The 15,770-nt window shown below is 36.3% G+C and overlaps 2 protein-coding genes across 2 annotated transcripts; one reads left to right on the top strand and one right to left on the bottom strand.

Moving 5' to 3' along the window:
- Nucleotides 1-2,559: 2,559 nt before the first annotated feature.
- Nucleotides 2,560-6,113, bottom strand: LOC114524563 (protein c-ets-1-A-like). Its single transcript, XM_028545678.1, has 7 exons — nucleotides 6,027-6,113; nucleotides 5,486-5,552; nucleotides 5,245-5,316; nucleotides 4,593-4,808; nucleotides 4,198-4,434; nucleotides 3,962-4,093; nucleotides 2,560-3,818 (listed from the first exon to the last, which is right to left on the bottom strand). Exons 2-7 carry the CDS (start codon nucleotides 5,541-5,543, stop codon nucleotides 3,244-3,246), a joined length of 1,290 nt encoding a protein of 429 aa, XP_028401479.1. The 5' UTR covers nucleotides 5,544-5,552; nucleotides 6,027-6,113; the 3' UTR covers nucleotides 2,560-3,243.
- A 6,859-nt stretch (nucleotides 6,114-12,972) lies between these two features.
- LOC114524672 lies at nucleotides 12,973-14,601 on the top strand. Its single transcript, XM_028545821.1, has 3 exons — nucleotides 12,973-13,112; nucleotides 13,561-13,759; nucleotides 14,125-14,601. Exons 1-3 carry the CDS (start codon nucleotides 13,045-13,047, stop codon nucleotides 14,599-14,601), a joined length of 744 nt encoding a protein of 247 aa, XP_028401622.1. The 5' UTR covers nucleotides 12,973-13,044.
- The last annotated feature ends 1,169 nt before the right edge of the window (nucleotides 14,602-15,770 follow it).

The raw sequence follows: 15,770 nt of genomic DNA, 5'->3' as shown, positions 1-15,770 counted from the left end.
ATACACCCTGTAGACGATGCTTTGCATGTTGCGTGGGGCAGGGCCAGGAACAAAAATTGCCAGACAGTGTAACTATGATATATAGTGAACTAGTGTAATTAGAGAACCGGCGAAGTGCAAACACGATTTTATCTCACTTAGGATAAAGCAAGTATATAAATGAGCTTTCCATCATTTTCTTTTCTTAACTATTTTTCCATCTAATCACGCCATTTTTGTTGCCACTCGCGACAATTAAATAATCTCGAAATAAGAAAGGCGAATCGTCTATGGACTACTAGTGATGGGCGATACCAGCTTTTTCAAATCGATACGATACCGCTTCGATACCAGACAATTTGTAGTGGTTTTCCCCTTTGTTTTTCGCAAATGAAAAATGGGCAGAAATTATTTTGATTGGTAGCATATAATTAAAGAACTAAAGAACAAAAAAGCGACGAACAAAAGAAAAATAAATGAAAATTTTTATACTTTTTGGTAGAAAACGCGGACCTAAAATACTGTAGGCTCAGTATCGAAATTTTGCGACCACTTGGTCAAGTATCGATATTTAGTGCAAATCATAAATATCGGTGAGTATCGATACTTGGTATCGAAGTATCGCCCATCACTATGGACTACAATGATGTACTATTTAACAATTAGTATACACCCGACTATCGTCTATTACAAATCCTACATTCTGATTGGCTACTCAACCATTGTCTATTCGTGATGGTGCGCGCTTGGGAAAAATTTCGCTCGCGCGACCGTATAAAATTGAATTATTTTTCGGTGTAAATGCGGTGTATCGCTTATTTTCTCGAAATTAATGTACCAAGGTACAGGGTGCATACTAAAACAATTAGACAACTCGCCTTCGTTGTCTATGAGCGAATAGTCAACTCAGGCTTCGCCTTCGTTGACTATTTAACAATTAGTCGCCGAAGGCGAGGTGATTACAAGCCTATATTCACTGAGCCGAAGGCGAAGTGAATATAGGCTTGTAATCACCGAGCCTGAGGCGACTAATTGTTTTAGTATAATTTCAGTATTGAAAAAGTTTTATTTATAAATACAACTGATACACATGTTTATTTTATGAATATAATTTTGATTTTGAGTATTTTCAGCCATGTTTTTTTGGGGAAAAGCAATAGTTACTGCTCAAACTGCTCTGAGCAGTAACTATTGCCTCAGAGTTACTGCTGAGGGAGCCAATCAGAATGCTCAAAGGCCATTTTTCAATACTGAAATTATACTAATCGCTCATAGACAACTCGGACTCGTTGTCTAATTGTTAATTAGACAACGAGTCCGAGTTGTCTATGAGCGAATAGTCAACAAAGGCGAAAATTGTTTTAGTATACACCCTGTACCTAGATATAATGATATATTAATTTCGAGAAAATAATCGATACACTGCAATTACACCGAAAAATAATTTAATTAATTCAATTTTATACGGTCGCGCGAGCGAATTTTTCCCAAACGTTCACCATCACCATAGACAATGTTGAGTAGCCAATCAGAATGTAGGATTTGTAATAGACAATAGTCGGGTGTATACTGAAAAAGAAAGAAGGAATAAAAATTTTGTTCTTCCTCCGTGTTCGCCTTTGAAAGTTGTAACTTGGTAAATCATCAACTAACTTGGTTTCATAATTCATCTCATTCATCGTATTTTAATCACACGTGGTTCCTATAAAGGTTGAAACGTCGAGAAGTTCACTGAATATTCTTGATAGCTGTTGAACCACATGGTTACACTGCATCCAGGTTCATTCAAGGAGTTCAAGAAGATACGCTACTAATGCCATCATTACCTGGAGGGGTGGAAACCGCTATTGACCAGGAACATTAAGTAAAAGGTGAGTAGCAGCTGGAAACAGTCTTTATTAATTATTAGCCTACTTTATGCTGTGAAAATTAAGCAAGCAATGGATTATGACTACTGAAGTTATGCATATTGCAGGGAAATTATATTGCTATGTTTAACTGGGCCATGCTGAAAATCTTGCATCAGCTAGTGTTTCCTATTAATGTATACCTATATTATATGGAATGGTCCATGCCAACAGAGTAGAAAATACATACAGCACTGTAGCTACCTCACATATAAACACAGTGAATGGTAAAAGCTTGGTACCAACTTGTGCTACTGTGGGGCAAAAATGATCAACAGCACATTCTAGGTTGTCATGACAGTGTTTATTAGCATTGTACTATGTCTCTGAGTTGGGTCATTTGCAGCTTTGTATCTATTTTCTACTTTGCTGTTTAGGATGTTTGATAATTGAATTACCAATTACCATACTAATTTGTCCAATTTTTAAACAAGGTTATAACCCAGAATCATTTGCTCACAAAACATTTTGGTTTTGAGATCTTCAAGTTCAACTTTATTTTGGAAACTATAGTAATCAAGGATAGATCCAGTAAGGTTTTTGAGGGAGGGGTTTTTGAATTTCAATTCATACCCAAATTTGCATCCCTTAGGCTAGTGTAAATTCATCCATGCAATTTAAAATCCTAAGATTGAATCAAGAGTACCACACTCTTCTCACAACAATAAACATATAAACATTTTGTCATGTTTTATTAATTTAAAATTACATAAGTGGGAAGATAATACCTCTTCAACACTTTAAATCTATTGTGCAAATATGCACTACAATAATCAGTAAACAGCATACTGAACAAATGTCCCACATATATTCAACTTTACAAACTTTTCATATATTAAACAAAACCATTTGCTATAACAAAAGGAATACATCGGATTTAATACATAAAAAGCTTCTTAAATTTATCTTACGCTTACTTTAATATACTGAAAGTCAAATAATAATTCATATATTCATAAAATTTAGTAAACCTTAGTTAATATTAATAAATCATTTCTTTTAGATTTCTTGCAACCACATATGGTTCAACTGCTAAAAGAATGTATCTTATATGCAACTTATCTCGAATATATGAGCAATACTTTTTGTTGCTTATTATTTGACAAGAAAATCTCAAAAGGTAAGTACCACTGCAAATGTACAGCAGCACTTGTAAAATGTCATCAATACTATGTACACCTCTAGGCCAAAGGCACTAAAGTCCAACACCTACTTATCGAAATATTCGACATAAAAGATATTCACAGAATATTTAAAACTACAATGCTTGATACAAGCTACTAAAAGTTACTACCATAAAGCAGTAACACATTGGATGGTTTAACTACCATCAGGGTCTGAACAAACAAAACAATCTTTAAAACATGTAAAGATTATCAAATACATCATCTGGAGCAATGATGTCATCAGGAACAGTGATATCATCAAAGACGAGATCATCAAAACCAATGGTTCTAAGATCATCGCTAAGAACATCATCATTAGAGATCACTGAATCTAGCGGGCTGGGAGGAATGGATAATTCTGGATCTGAACTTGATTCGGTGTATGGTGAGGAAATGGATGTTGTCTCTTCCGTTTTTATGTCCTCTGACTTAATTTCCACTGCTTTCGTCTCTTCTCTCTGTCCAATGAACTCAGTTGGATCATAACCAAGGACTTTCTCAATATCACATAGGAAGCGGTAAACATAGCGTTTGCCATGAACTTTTGAGATGATATTCTTGTCATAGTAATACCGAAGACCACGACTTAACTTCTCATAGTTCATTTTGGGCTTATTTTTCTTTTTCCCCCATAACTTTGCAACATTCTCAGGATCAAGAAGTTTGAATTCGAATTTGTCCTGATGTGTCCATTCTACATCAGTCTGATGATTGTCATCCAGGAGGAGCTCTAATAGGAACTGCCACAGTTGAATTGGTCCATTACCTTGAAAATGGAAAAAATACTTTTTCATTCTTTGTGTACAGATAAAAAGACTTAAGGGATTTTATATCGAAAATGTATAGACTGGTGACACCTAAATCAAAACCAGTAGGTAGTAAATGGTTAAATACTATAGTATTAATTACCAGAGTATCTTATTGTTGGCTTTGGCCCTCGTTTACGCCCTGGTGTGCGACCAGTTGAAGATTTGACTGGTAGACAATCAGGAGTTGGGGGTTGTGGTGGAGGAGAGTTGACTGGGGAATGGGTCTCCAAATCTATAATAGAAAATAAGAATACAATAGTAAGAATGCTTTATTAAGGCTATTGTAATTGTAATAACCAGCACAAAATGCAACATATCAAGTTAACAAGCACTCACCAGATACACTGGCAGGTGAACGAGGCATACTTCCATAGTCTGAGAATTCTGAATGCACTGGAGATGGTGCACTGGTCAGCTTGGCCAGAAAGTCATCGGCATCACCTGGCAGATCCTGCAGGGTGTTGGAAGATGGTTCCACATTGCCAACTAATGCTGCATTATCCACTATTATTTCGGACATGCTCGGTAATGACTGGAACTTCATTTTCATGAATTCTTGTTTTTGATTGTATTCTAGAAAAACGGCAAAAAGTATATTTATTGAGAAAAACGTTTTCTATTCATGGTGGTAGTCATGATGATGATGGCTGATTGATGGGTATAGTTCAGACTTGTTCAACATATAAATGTATTGGTGTGGCTATGCGTGTGTATTATAAATTATAACTCACCTCTGCAGATTCTCTGCAGGGATTGCCACAAAATTTCTCCAATAGCTACTGATGTACTCAAGCAAAGATTTCTCTTCGTAAGGCGACACAATGCTCGCCCATCATAAACGAAACCATAGCTGTCAAGAAAGCTTGACAGTTGAATGCCAAGGTTGAACTTGGACTCAGCCCAAGATAACCACTGGCATACATTTTCCGGTGTCCAGTCTCTTGGATCTATAATAGAATATCTCACATTATTAATCTGCCCAAGCATGCTAAAAAGATTAAAAACCCACCCAATTATTTGCAGTAAAATTTGGAAACTGCGAAAGATTACTAAGTCTAAGATAAATCGTCATTTACATTGGCTGGGCGTTGTATTGGATTATCAGGAACTACGTAATAATGATACTGATGTGTTGAATATTCAGAAACGTAAAATTTGTATTGAATATCAAAATCTGCCCAAACAGGTTTGACAAGACTGGTTTATCAACATTCCTAAGTCAGCAGGCACTTAGCGTAGGAGGACCTGTCTACAAGGGGCGTGCATAATTTCACCGATAAACATCACGCAATACACATACATTACGTCATTTTAATAATACGAAAATACTCAAGTGTTAAAGTGAAGGAAAAATATAGATGGAAAAACGTTGTAATTATTTACCGTCAGGAATGCCGTTTGTCTCCCTGCGAAATGTTCCGAAAAGATTTTCCACACCGTGCGCCACAAATTGCTCTATTAAAAGTAGACGAATAAAATGTATTTAGAGAGGGATTTGTGTCAAACCGAAACCGAAACCAGCATGCAAAGCATATTTATAGCGCATTTCGTTATCAGATAAAGAAGCATTTACTAATTTCACTATGGCAATATTTTACTGAAGAAGAAGATTTTACTGTCTTACCATCTGGAGTAGCGTAAGCAATCTCATGCCATGTGTCGCTGAAGTGTGAATTTTCCATGGTGAAGCTCTGTTTAAGAAATAAAACAGATTGTTGTTAGCGTGTTAAAATATCACACGCACAAATACTAATCATGACTTTAGATATCGAGAACGCGCGAGTTGAAATGTTGAAATGACGTTGGAAACGCATTGTTGGAATAGCATGCTCACTGACAATGGTGTTGTTTCAAGGTGCTTTGACGAGAATAAGAAAAGAATCAGTGAATCACTAGTCTAATATGATTACGTTTTGGTTCCTTTGGAAAGCTTCAAATTGAATCAGAAAGTTGTTATGGTTATTTGTATTTAAAAAGTCATTTCATAACGATGCGGAAGAAAACGGCCGATCAACATCATGTCGTCAACCAACCACCATCGTTGTGACTTGTGACGCAGCTTTAAACTCCAACTGAAGTTACTAAACCGACATGGTAAAGAAGTGACTTTATCGTCACCAAACTATATAAATGCAACTCACAACCAAACTTTTAAGGGAACTTACCGTTTGTATTAACTTTGATTATTTAATTACTTGCTGTTGAACAAATAACACTTTCTCGTGCAACGTTCAAAAATCTAATACTTGATACACAACTGGACACGCAGTTTATGTCTTTCTTTATCACGTGGCTATCTGGAATTTCATTGGTCAATTCTTCATTGACGTCAAAAGGGAGGGATGAGTGCTATAATGACAGATAACAAGCATGATAGGGGATTTTTTTAATATATATTTAAATTAGTTTAACCGTAGTTCCGCTTTAAATAAGCAACCCTCCGTGTTCTATTCTCTTCGGAATGTAGTAAAAAATATATATTTAACTTTTTTTTCATTTTAAATCTGTTTTTAATACAACTAGATGTTAAATTTGGGGTTACATTGTAGACGTTCGACTAGCAGCAATATAATCTTGAACTCTGAGTCATTTTTTCCGGGTTTATTTGTTATTATTGATTTGAGTACCAAAGAACACGCTCCTGGAGTTTTTTTTTTTTAAAATATTTTATAACAGCTGAATAGCGAGTGGTTTACAGAGGATTTTGTGCCACATTGTAATTTTCATCTGTGGAATCCTGATGAATATACATAATTTTGGCAATTATCTGTATAATATCGCATTATAGACCGCATTGCAATATAATAACATTTCGGCCATCGCTAAAATGGAAAGATTCCAAAATATCATATATGGGAAATCTCATCTTAAACTATAAGTCATTTAGAATGTATTGAAATGATCCATAACTGAATATTTCAAGTCATTTTAACGATGTAAACTCAAGTATCACTCGTGTATCACTCGAGTACAAAATTTGCTCTTCTTAGAATATATTTACGATGTTTTAAATTGAATGGTGCTAGAAATTTAGGTAATAGAACCAAGGCTTTCTTTCTCTCCTCCCTCAATCCAATCTCTTTGAACGCGTAGTGTCATGTTTCGTACCACCCAAGACAGAAACAAGAACTTTCAAGTACAGACATAAATAATCATAAATACAATTAAAAGCTTTTTGTTATCGTTTTGACATCTCCATGAGTAATATTATGGTCACACCTATATCTAATATCTAAAACTTTCCTGTTTGACGCGTACGAGTTTCCGAGTGGGTGTCAATCTTTAGACAGAACAGTGAAATAGTAAGTATTTTGCGCTGCTGCAACATATGCCCCAAAAATATTATTTTTAATAATAAAAAACCCGTAACATTTGTGGTGAGACATATATGGTAACATATGGTAACAATAAAGTAAAAAACCCTGAAATTTTTTGCCAATCAAATTTATTTAAATATCCCTAATATGCGAGGTTCATAAGTACTTTTGCAAAAGTCATCAAAATTCATAAGACATGCAAATCATCGATTGATTTTTGTTTACCACTCGCGCATTTCGCACTTTGTCTTTGACTTTTGTCCTGAAGAGTTGAGGAGTTGAGCGGCGGCGAGGAGTTGAAGTTTTGAAGAGTTGAGCGGCGTCTGGAGCCTTTGCTGGTGGCATTTCACCTGCGACGGCGTTATCATGCGACTAGGCTAGCTGTAGCAGTAATAATAAGGTTACACATGAATTCGAGTACGGACTTTGGGTAACACTCATGCACAAAAACAGTTCATGCATGCTTCCAAGAATAGCTCACATTAAAAAAAATCCTCTTCGTTAAAAGCCCATATCATGCAATGCCAAGTATACCGACAGCCTATTTGAACTCTTTATAGTTTATTATAATATAATCATTAACAATAACAGTATAAGACTGCTTTGTGAAAACCCCAACCTTCATTATCCAATTAATTTAAGCGCAAATTTAAAACATTCTGAGTCAAGACATATATCGCACAAGCCATAGCTACTAACCGCAATGTATTGTCACTGTTTGTCTGGCGAGGAGCGTAATTAATTTTATGATTATTAGAAAGGTAAAAACTCCAACAAAAAGAAAGATATTTAAACTATTTTATTATTTTTTTCATGGTCCTTTATATAATGAGAAATTCCTTAGTTGTATCTTGAGGTGTTTTTGTGCTTAATAGCTAATTATAACCACGCCTGTCAGCCAAGTGTCTCGGCATGAAAATAAAAAGTGCATGTTTAATTGGGAGCCATTTATTATTTATTCACTACTACTACTAATCACTAGTTTCGAAGTGGCGCAAGAGAGCAGAGAGCGCTTGCCTAATATTTGCAATATATTTATTTTACCATGGCCTGGGATGTGTGGGTGAATATAGGAGTAATTCTTTTAAATATATAATTTAGTATAATATGATATATAATATAATTTAGTGGCCTATATATATAATAAATGTGTAAGGTTAGATGTAATATTTTTTGTTTCATATATAAACAAAACCTGAAAAAGACGTTTCACTAAAGGCTGTATCTATTTACGCCTTTTTGTACATAGTTGGGAGTCCTCATAACCATGCATAGGTACCTTGAAAAAGCCAAGCCGCATTTCAGTATGCGTTTTTAAACAATGCATTCTTTTATTCGTGCAGGGTCTTGTATAATGTTCATTTTTCTGCGCAAGACCATCCATCGTATTAAATAAATGGCCTTATTCCGATAAATAATTTATCTTCTATATCATTAACAAGCGTGAATGTTGTTCACTTTCAAAATATTGGATTATGCGGCTTATCACTTTTAGCTATATGTAATGCCAATATTATTAGGCGTAGAAAGAATAAAAAACTATATATAAGAGTGAAGCGGAAAGGTCGCCGGTATAATTTTTGTTGTACCCACATCAGGTATACTTCCTTTAAAATGGAAGTAATTACGATCATTGGTTCCTGCCACATCGATGATTAGGATATGGAAACGTGAAGATTTGGTATTTTCTATTCTAAGCTTTATCATTAAATTTTTGCTTATCTCAATACCCCTTCATCTATAGTCTATGTACACACAAATAACTGCGTGCAAAAATTAGGCAGAGCGTGCGCATTTCGTATAAAAAGTCGTTCAGCTGCAAACAATGATCTGAGCATGTGCATTGATTGCTGTCATTTTTGTGAACATTCTACCCGCTCCCGCTCAACTTTTCGAGGAATTTTAAAGCATAAAGGAAATGAGTAACTCCGTCGTCATTGTTTTTTGGCCCATCTTTCCAAAACAAGTGAAGCCGATAAACTATTTGACCAAATCACCAAAATCTTGCAAACGTCCATGGAATGTTTTACCTGATAAATCTTAACGAGTAATATCGCGATTTGTGGGTGTTTTGTAGATCAATAATTTGTCTCTACCTTTGACATCAGCAGATATTGAACTGCTTGCCACCGACAAATCATGATATTTTTACAAGTACATAGATCTCGAACTCGGTTATCATATATCACATGATGATCACATGAAGCTGACCTCGTGACCCTTGGCTGTGAAAATATTTACTTAAATGCTGATACGCGCTTCTTCGCACTGCAACCGAATGTCACATGCCGGGATCTGTTGACAATCTCAATGTAATTACTGTCGGGTGCATTATGAACAATTTCCTGGTTGGTCCAACTATTCAAACAACATGCAGCAAACAACACATATAGGCTGGTATGCATTCATATGCTGATGCATTCATATACCTCTCACTTATTATTTCTCTTGATGATGATGATCGGTTAATCCCGTCATATAATCTCAGCTAAACTATTCCCTAAAATATGAACAACCCTAAACTATTCCCTAAATTATGATAAATGTAAAGATGTATGGAGACTCTAGAGTGGGGGGAATCAGTAGCTATTCAGTTTCAATTCAGGTTCAATCGGTATGTACATTGTACATTGTATGTACCGCAGTGTATTGTAAATTAAAAAAATTGAGGGAAGAGTTCTCAGTTGCTTCTTAGAACTAAGGAGGAGCTTTGGTTCTGGTAACCTTGACATACCAAATTCCAAGTAAAGCATGTTAAAACCTGTTCCATGCAAGTATCGGCGATTCGCAATGTGTTGTCATTACACAAAGATTCGACTGTCAGAAAATACTACTCACTTTACGAATACTGGCACAGAAAGATGGAAACGTTTTTAAATGATTTAAATAACGCAGTTTATTAGAATCCTTGTGGTAGATCGTAAGGGTAGCTATATATACGGCATGCAGGGTAAGAATCTTGATTGATGTAATCCTAAATGTCATCAACTGAATGACCTGGTTAATTCGGCTTTATGGTAAGGGAGCAAATTATGGAAGTGGCTGTGTATGAATGAAATCACAGATGGATTACGGGGGAGGCTCCCATGGGCTCAGCCCTTCTTGTTAAATCCTATGTGAAATTTCTTTTTGATATTTTTGCACAGCAGGTAATGTTGATCTTAGAACAACCTTTACCTTGTCAATATTTTGTTTTAATGCACTCTTCCGTATCAAATTCTTCTGTGCTGGTGGATAGACAGGTGAGGAATGTCTATCCACAACTATCCACTGCATCGATTGAAAAAAATCGTCACTTGTGAGTTGTGATAAGGGAGTGTAAATTCATTATTTATACCGAGAAATTGGTAAGGCATGCATTTTTCTGGAGTGTGAATACTGGATAAATATTTTCTAAACAAACTGGGAAATTCCGGGAAGTTAGGTAAATTCTGATTTGCGTTACAAACTCAATTCAACAAAAAATAAAAATCATTTGGGTCATTTCAGGAAACATCCCCACAATAATATCTCCAACTTCCCGTCCCTTTTAGACGAACTGATGAGAAACTATGAAAAACATGCAGTATCATCCCTGCTTCTCTCAGGCCATGATGTGAAAGTAGAGGCGATTACATTCAGTTAATGTACACACGCATTAGCAGTACCATGCAGCTGTTTCCGGCTCTGATTGGTCTCTTCGGTAGCAACCCCTGTTAAAAATAATCGCCAACAACTGTGCGTCAACTAGTCAGATGTTAGCCGACGCTCTGTCTCTCATTAATTATATTGGCCTTGCCAAACATCAAAATATTAAATCGTTATCAAACAGCGTGATTTAAATAGTTTAAAAATATAGATGAATTTATTATACCAATGGTCAATGTCCCCCTTTTCCCGAATGTTTCATGCGTCGAATGAAATGATTTCTTTCGTTATTTCAAAGTCGATGGCGAATTATTTCCCTCTCCCGCTATTGCGAGAGCCAGCCTAGGTTATCTATCTCGCGTTTAATCGAGCCCTCTCGCGACCGCGCGAGAGGAAAGTAATTTGCTATCGACTTAGGAATAACGAAAAAAATCATTTGATTTGTGTTATTACGTGAAGATATCATATACGTATTTTCAACAATTTCATGAGAGAAACGGAAAATAACAAAATATCTCCATAATGGAGAATTGGAGTAATACGGGACCCAGTTACGTTCACTTGTTCTTTCATTTGCGGTTTATTTGCTTACTGTTATGAAGTTGTATAAAATAAAGTATGTTTTGTGAACAATCGACCGACGAAATAAGTGTCAAATGTTGTTTTCATGTTTTTTTAATTTTAAGTGGACGGTTTGTGGGTTGTGGGGGGACTGAATCACAATTTGCAGCTGAATGTTTTTTTACAAAGATTGTTCTGTCTTGTCAAGAGATGCACTTTGCAACTAAGATAAAAAGGAAAAGGAACAACGTCATTTCTTTTGATCATTCTTGTTTTCCTGCTGTCTGCCGGAACGTCATATCGGCTGGAATTACGTCAATATGACGTTTGATGCCCTTGGACCAATGGAGTTGACATGCACGTAAAACTTATAAAAAAAATGTAGCAGTGTTGTGCACAATATTTTTCCAGTGTTTTTGTTTTTGTTTTGTGCCCTGTTCAATGCAACTAAACATTAATTTATCAATTAAAAACGTTATATTCCTAAACGTTAAATTCCTTATAAATTATATGTCATATTTGAAACAGCTAGGTGATAAATCAAAAGAACTTAGTTTTCCGCATATTTTAGTATGCATTTGTTGACCCATGTTTTAAAGCTAAATAATAAAAATTTAGAAGCATTTGGAGTTTTATGCGCCTAAACTGAAAACGCGTAAATAGAAACTCAAAGTAGCCTTAAGTGTAAAGCTGTTTTACATAACGTTTATCTCTGCATTTTGAGAACATTTTTCTGAAAACATTTTGAGAATAGAATATTGTTTTTGGCATGTGCCCCTGCTTGCTAGTTTGTTACCTAGACGTACGGGTGCCTCTCTATTGGGGAGGAGGCTGGACCAATTATCCTTGAAAACTGATTTTTATGCCCCGAAAATTCAGAATATTTTGCCTGAGAAGTTAACGGTACACCGAATCTGCCTTCCCCTAGCCCGTACACCTACGCTCGCATTTAAAACTCGAGATTTCACACGATTCTCTGAATTTCTCTCGTGTTCACCTCCCTTGAGCTACATCCTCGGCAGGCGCTAGGAAGCATATCACCGCCCAGCCACATTTGCCCGGAAAAGGGCCGGCAGAGGAGGTAGTCCTCCATAAAAGCACTAGATTTGTTTTATTTTAAACATTATATTTGTGCCTTATTTGTGCTTATGCCATAATCGGATTATTGATGTCAATAATCCACCTCTTTATGTGAATACCCATGATTGCCACTTATAATGTAGTGATGTTTCACATGATCTGAGTATATAATATATGTATACAATTTTTACTAATTTCGTTATTTTGGTATTTAGAATGATATAGAAAACCCAAAATTTTATTTACTACCCAATCGGCCACCTGCCGAACGTTTTACAAAATCTGAGGAATTTTAGACCCACATTCAAGGAATTGCAACATGTAGAAACGAGGAAGTGAAAGTTCACTGAGCGCTAACCACTGAGCTATATAATAATTCCTGGAGGACCGGCTCCTGACCAGAAAGTGAAGCAAAAAACATGGCGGATTTTGAGTTTTGCTGACGCCACATGGTCCCCTTTGCCCATGGTAATTACCACTGACATACCGCGATACAAAGTCAAAAACGTGTCCGTCACCCTCCCGATTTTTGACTGATCTAGTATCAGTTTTTGAATATTTTTTTATTCATCTTTCCCGCCTCACTCTAAATTAAAAAATGCCGAAGTTTTGCTGCGTTATTGGTTGTCATAATTCCTTCTCGAAGGAGAATATTACCTCCCACCGGTAAGATATCATGCAACTTCATAATTTTGTAGTTTTTATCGCACAAAAACACGATTTTGTTTGCACGTATTGAGGAAATGGCGTCATTTTTTATTTTTCGCACATTCAGAAATAGTTGTAAAGAAATTTTAAGTAAAGAAAGGGTTGAATTTCTCTGACCTTTGAGATAATTTGGATTCTATATTATCGTGTTTTGACTGTTTTCAGTTTTCAATGTGTTTCGTGCCACAAACGGCAAAATTAATTTAACTTTTTTAATTGTCGTAAGGCTTGAAAATACAGTGATATCATTTTTTTTTATTCAATAGCTCTAAAATCAAATTTACAAGAACATGTGCTAGAAAATACATACATATACATACATACACACATGTATTTGATATACTGCATTAATATATCCATACTAGAAAATTTGAATTTTTAACATTACTCTAACATTCAAATATAGTTTTCCTGATGCTGAGAAGAGTCCTGAGTTACATGCCTTATGGATGGAGAATATAAACAAGAATGTTCCAGTTGAGTTTACTCCAATTAAGGGAAGTCGTGTGTGTTCTGAACATTTTAGTGTGGACATGATGCAAAAAGTTGGGCAAAGGACAATGCTGTTGCCATATGCTATCCCAACAATATTTGAAAAGTCTCAGGTTTGTGCCTCTTTTAATTAAATTGGTGAACAATTAAGATTATAATTTTCTTTAAGACTCAACTCCAAGGAGCTGTTCCTAACTACTGCAGTGCAAATCATATTATGTGAAGCAATATTCATTAACACTAAAAAAAAATTAACAGCCTGAATTGCCATACATTTTAGGTTGCAAACATATATAAGTTTTTGCTGGTCACCTGCAATGCATATAATGTTGTCACTAGTGGAATGTATAACTCGATAGTGCATGAGTACCATCTTGTCTTGCATGTCTTGTGTGGCATTTTACACCATAGATAAATGATTTAAACATAGATAAATTTTTATTGTGTTATCAATATTAAATTTAACATTTCTGTCAAGGTAATTTCACAAAATGTGGAACATGTAGAGGTTGCATCAAAAGATATTGCAATTTGGATGACTGGTAGAGATTGTGTAAGTACGCAAGAAGTACCTGGACTTATGGTAAGTGAAGACATTGCAGTAGATTTAGCAACTGGGAGTACTGGTAAAGTAGTTGTTCCAGGTGTCAGTGATAAAAAGGTAAGCTCTCATAATGTAAGTGTACAAGGTAAAGAGCTCACTACAGATAATGTAATCACACATGGAAGAAAAAGAAAGCCTTCAGATGAAGACTTTGATGAGATGGCTATTAACGGGGTAAGTACTCCAAAAAGAATACATGCAAGCCATGTGAACCATGATCACACTTACCATATCAGTGAATCTCCTCGCAAAATGAAGAAAAATGTTGATAATCTTGTAAACAACTTGACTAATTTGCAGAAGAAGTTTAATGTCAAAACAAAAAACAAGAAGGCTAAAGAGAAAGGTTAGCACTTTGGAGTCAGTGGTAAGTGAACTGAGACAGAGTAATCTCATAAATAGTGATTGTGCTGCAATTTTGGAAACAACCTTTTCCGGAGTTCCAAAGGAACTGATGAAGAGGTTAGTGTCGCAAAAGAAAAGCAAATATCCTGGGGCGTATCCACCCGAGCTAAGGTCATTTGCTCTGACCTTAAAGTTTTATTCGACGAAGGCATATAATTATGTTCGGAAAAGTTTTCAGCTGGGGTACCACACGTATCTGTGATCCGATCGTGGTATACCTCGATGGATGGTGAACCCGGTTTCACGAAAGATGCCTTGACAGCTTTGAAAGCTAAGGTCCTCGCTGCAAAAAGAAAAAGTGAAGAAGTTGTTTGCGCCCTCACCTTGGATGAGATGTCCATACGAAAACATGTTGAGTGGGATGGAAAGAGAATGCGTGGCTATGTCGACCTCGGAACGGGCATTGAAGACGACTCTCTACCTGAGGCAACGGATGCTCTTGTATACATGGCAGTTTGCGCAAACTCAAGTTGGAAAATACCTTGTGGATATTTTCTAGTAAATGGACTCACTGGTGAAGAGAAGGCAAACTTGACGAAAGAATGCATTCGAAAATTGCACGAAGTTGGGGTGAAGGTGATTTCTTTCACATGCGATGGTCCTTCGACCCACCAGGCGATGTTAAAGGAGCTCGGCGCAATTCTTACACCTGATAGCCTGCAGGCGTATTTTCCGCATCCGTGTGACCCAGAGGCCAAGATCTACGTGTTTCTGGATGCCTGCCACATGATAAAGTTGGTGCGAAACACAATGTCGGACTGGCAAGTTCTGAAGGATGGAGATGGGAACACAATTCAGTGGCAATTTATCGAGAAATTGCATCAGTTGCAAGAATCAGAGGGTTTACATCTTGCTAATAAGCTCCGGGCAGGGCATATCAAATGGAAACCACAGAAGATGAAGGTAAACCTAGCAGCACAGGCGCTCAGTTCGAGTGTCGCTGATGCTTTAGAATACTGCGAAGGTAAGCTGAAATTGCCACAATTTCAGGGATGTGGTCCAACTGTGAAGTTTATTCGTGTTTTTGATCGCTTATTTGATGTTCTGAAATCCAGAAACCGGCTGGCGAAGAATTACAAAGCGCCAATCAGGAGATCGAATTATCAGTACACGAA

The sequence above is a fragment of the Dendronephthya gigantea genome, unplaced genomic scaffold (genome assembly GCF_004324835.1).
Source record: "Dendronephthya gigantea isolate DGI-Jeju-01 unplaced genomic scaffold, DenGig_1.0 000031F, whole genome shotgun sequence".
Classification (NCBI taxonomy): domain Eukaryota; kingdom Metazoa; phylum Cnidaria; class Anthozoa; order Malacalcyonacea; family Nephtheidae; genus Dendronephthya; species Dendronephthya gigantea.
The sequence above is the reverse complement of the archived record's forward strand: the minus strand, read 5'-3'. Positions and strand labels throughout refer to the sequence as shown.

Coding starts and splice junctions, on each gene's coding strand:
- LOC114524672 (XM_028545821.1), top strand. CDS start 13,045: ATGCCGAAGTTTTGCTGCGTTATTGGTTGTCATAATTCCTTCTCGAAG. Junction 13,113..13,560: donor GAGAATATTACCTCCCACCG/GTAAGATATCAT, acceptor ATTCAAATATAG/TTTTCCTGATGCTGAGAAGA. Junction 13,760..14,124: donor CAATATTTGAAAAGTCTCAG/GTTTGTGCCTCT, acceptor ATTTCTGTCAAG/GTAATTTCACAAAATGTGGA.
- LOC114524563 (XM_028545678.1), bottom strand. CDS start 5,543: ATGGAAAATTCACACTTCAGCGACACATGGCATGAGATTGCTTACGCT. Junction 4,809..5,244: donor GACAAACGGCATTCCTGACG/GTAAATAATTAC, acceptor ATTCTATTATAG/ATCCAAGAGACTGGACACCG. Junction 4,435..4,592: donor CCTGCAGAGAATCTGCAGAG/GTGAGTTATAAT, acceptor CCGTTTTTCTAG/AATACAATCAAAAACAAGAA.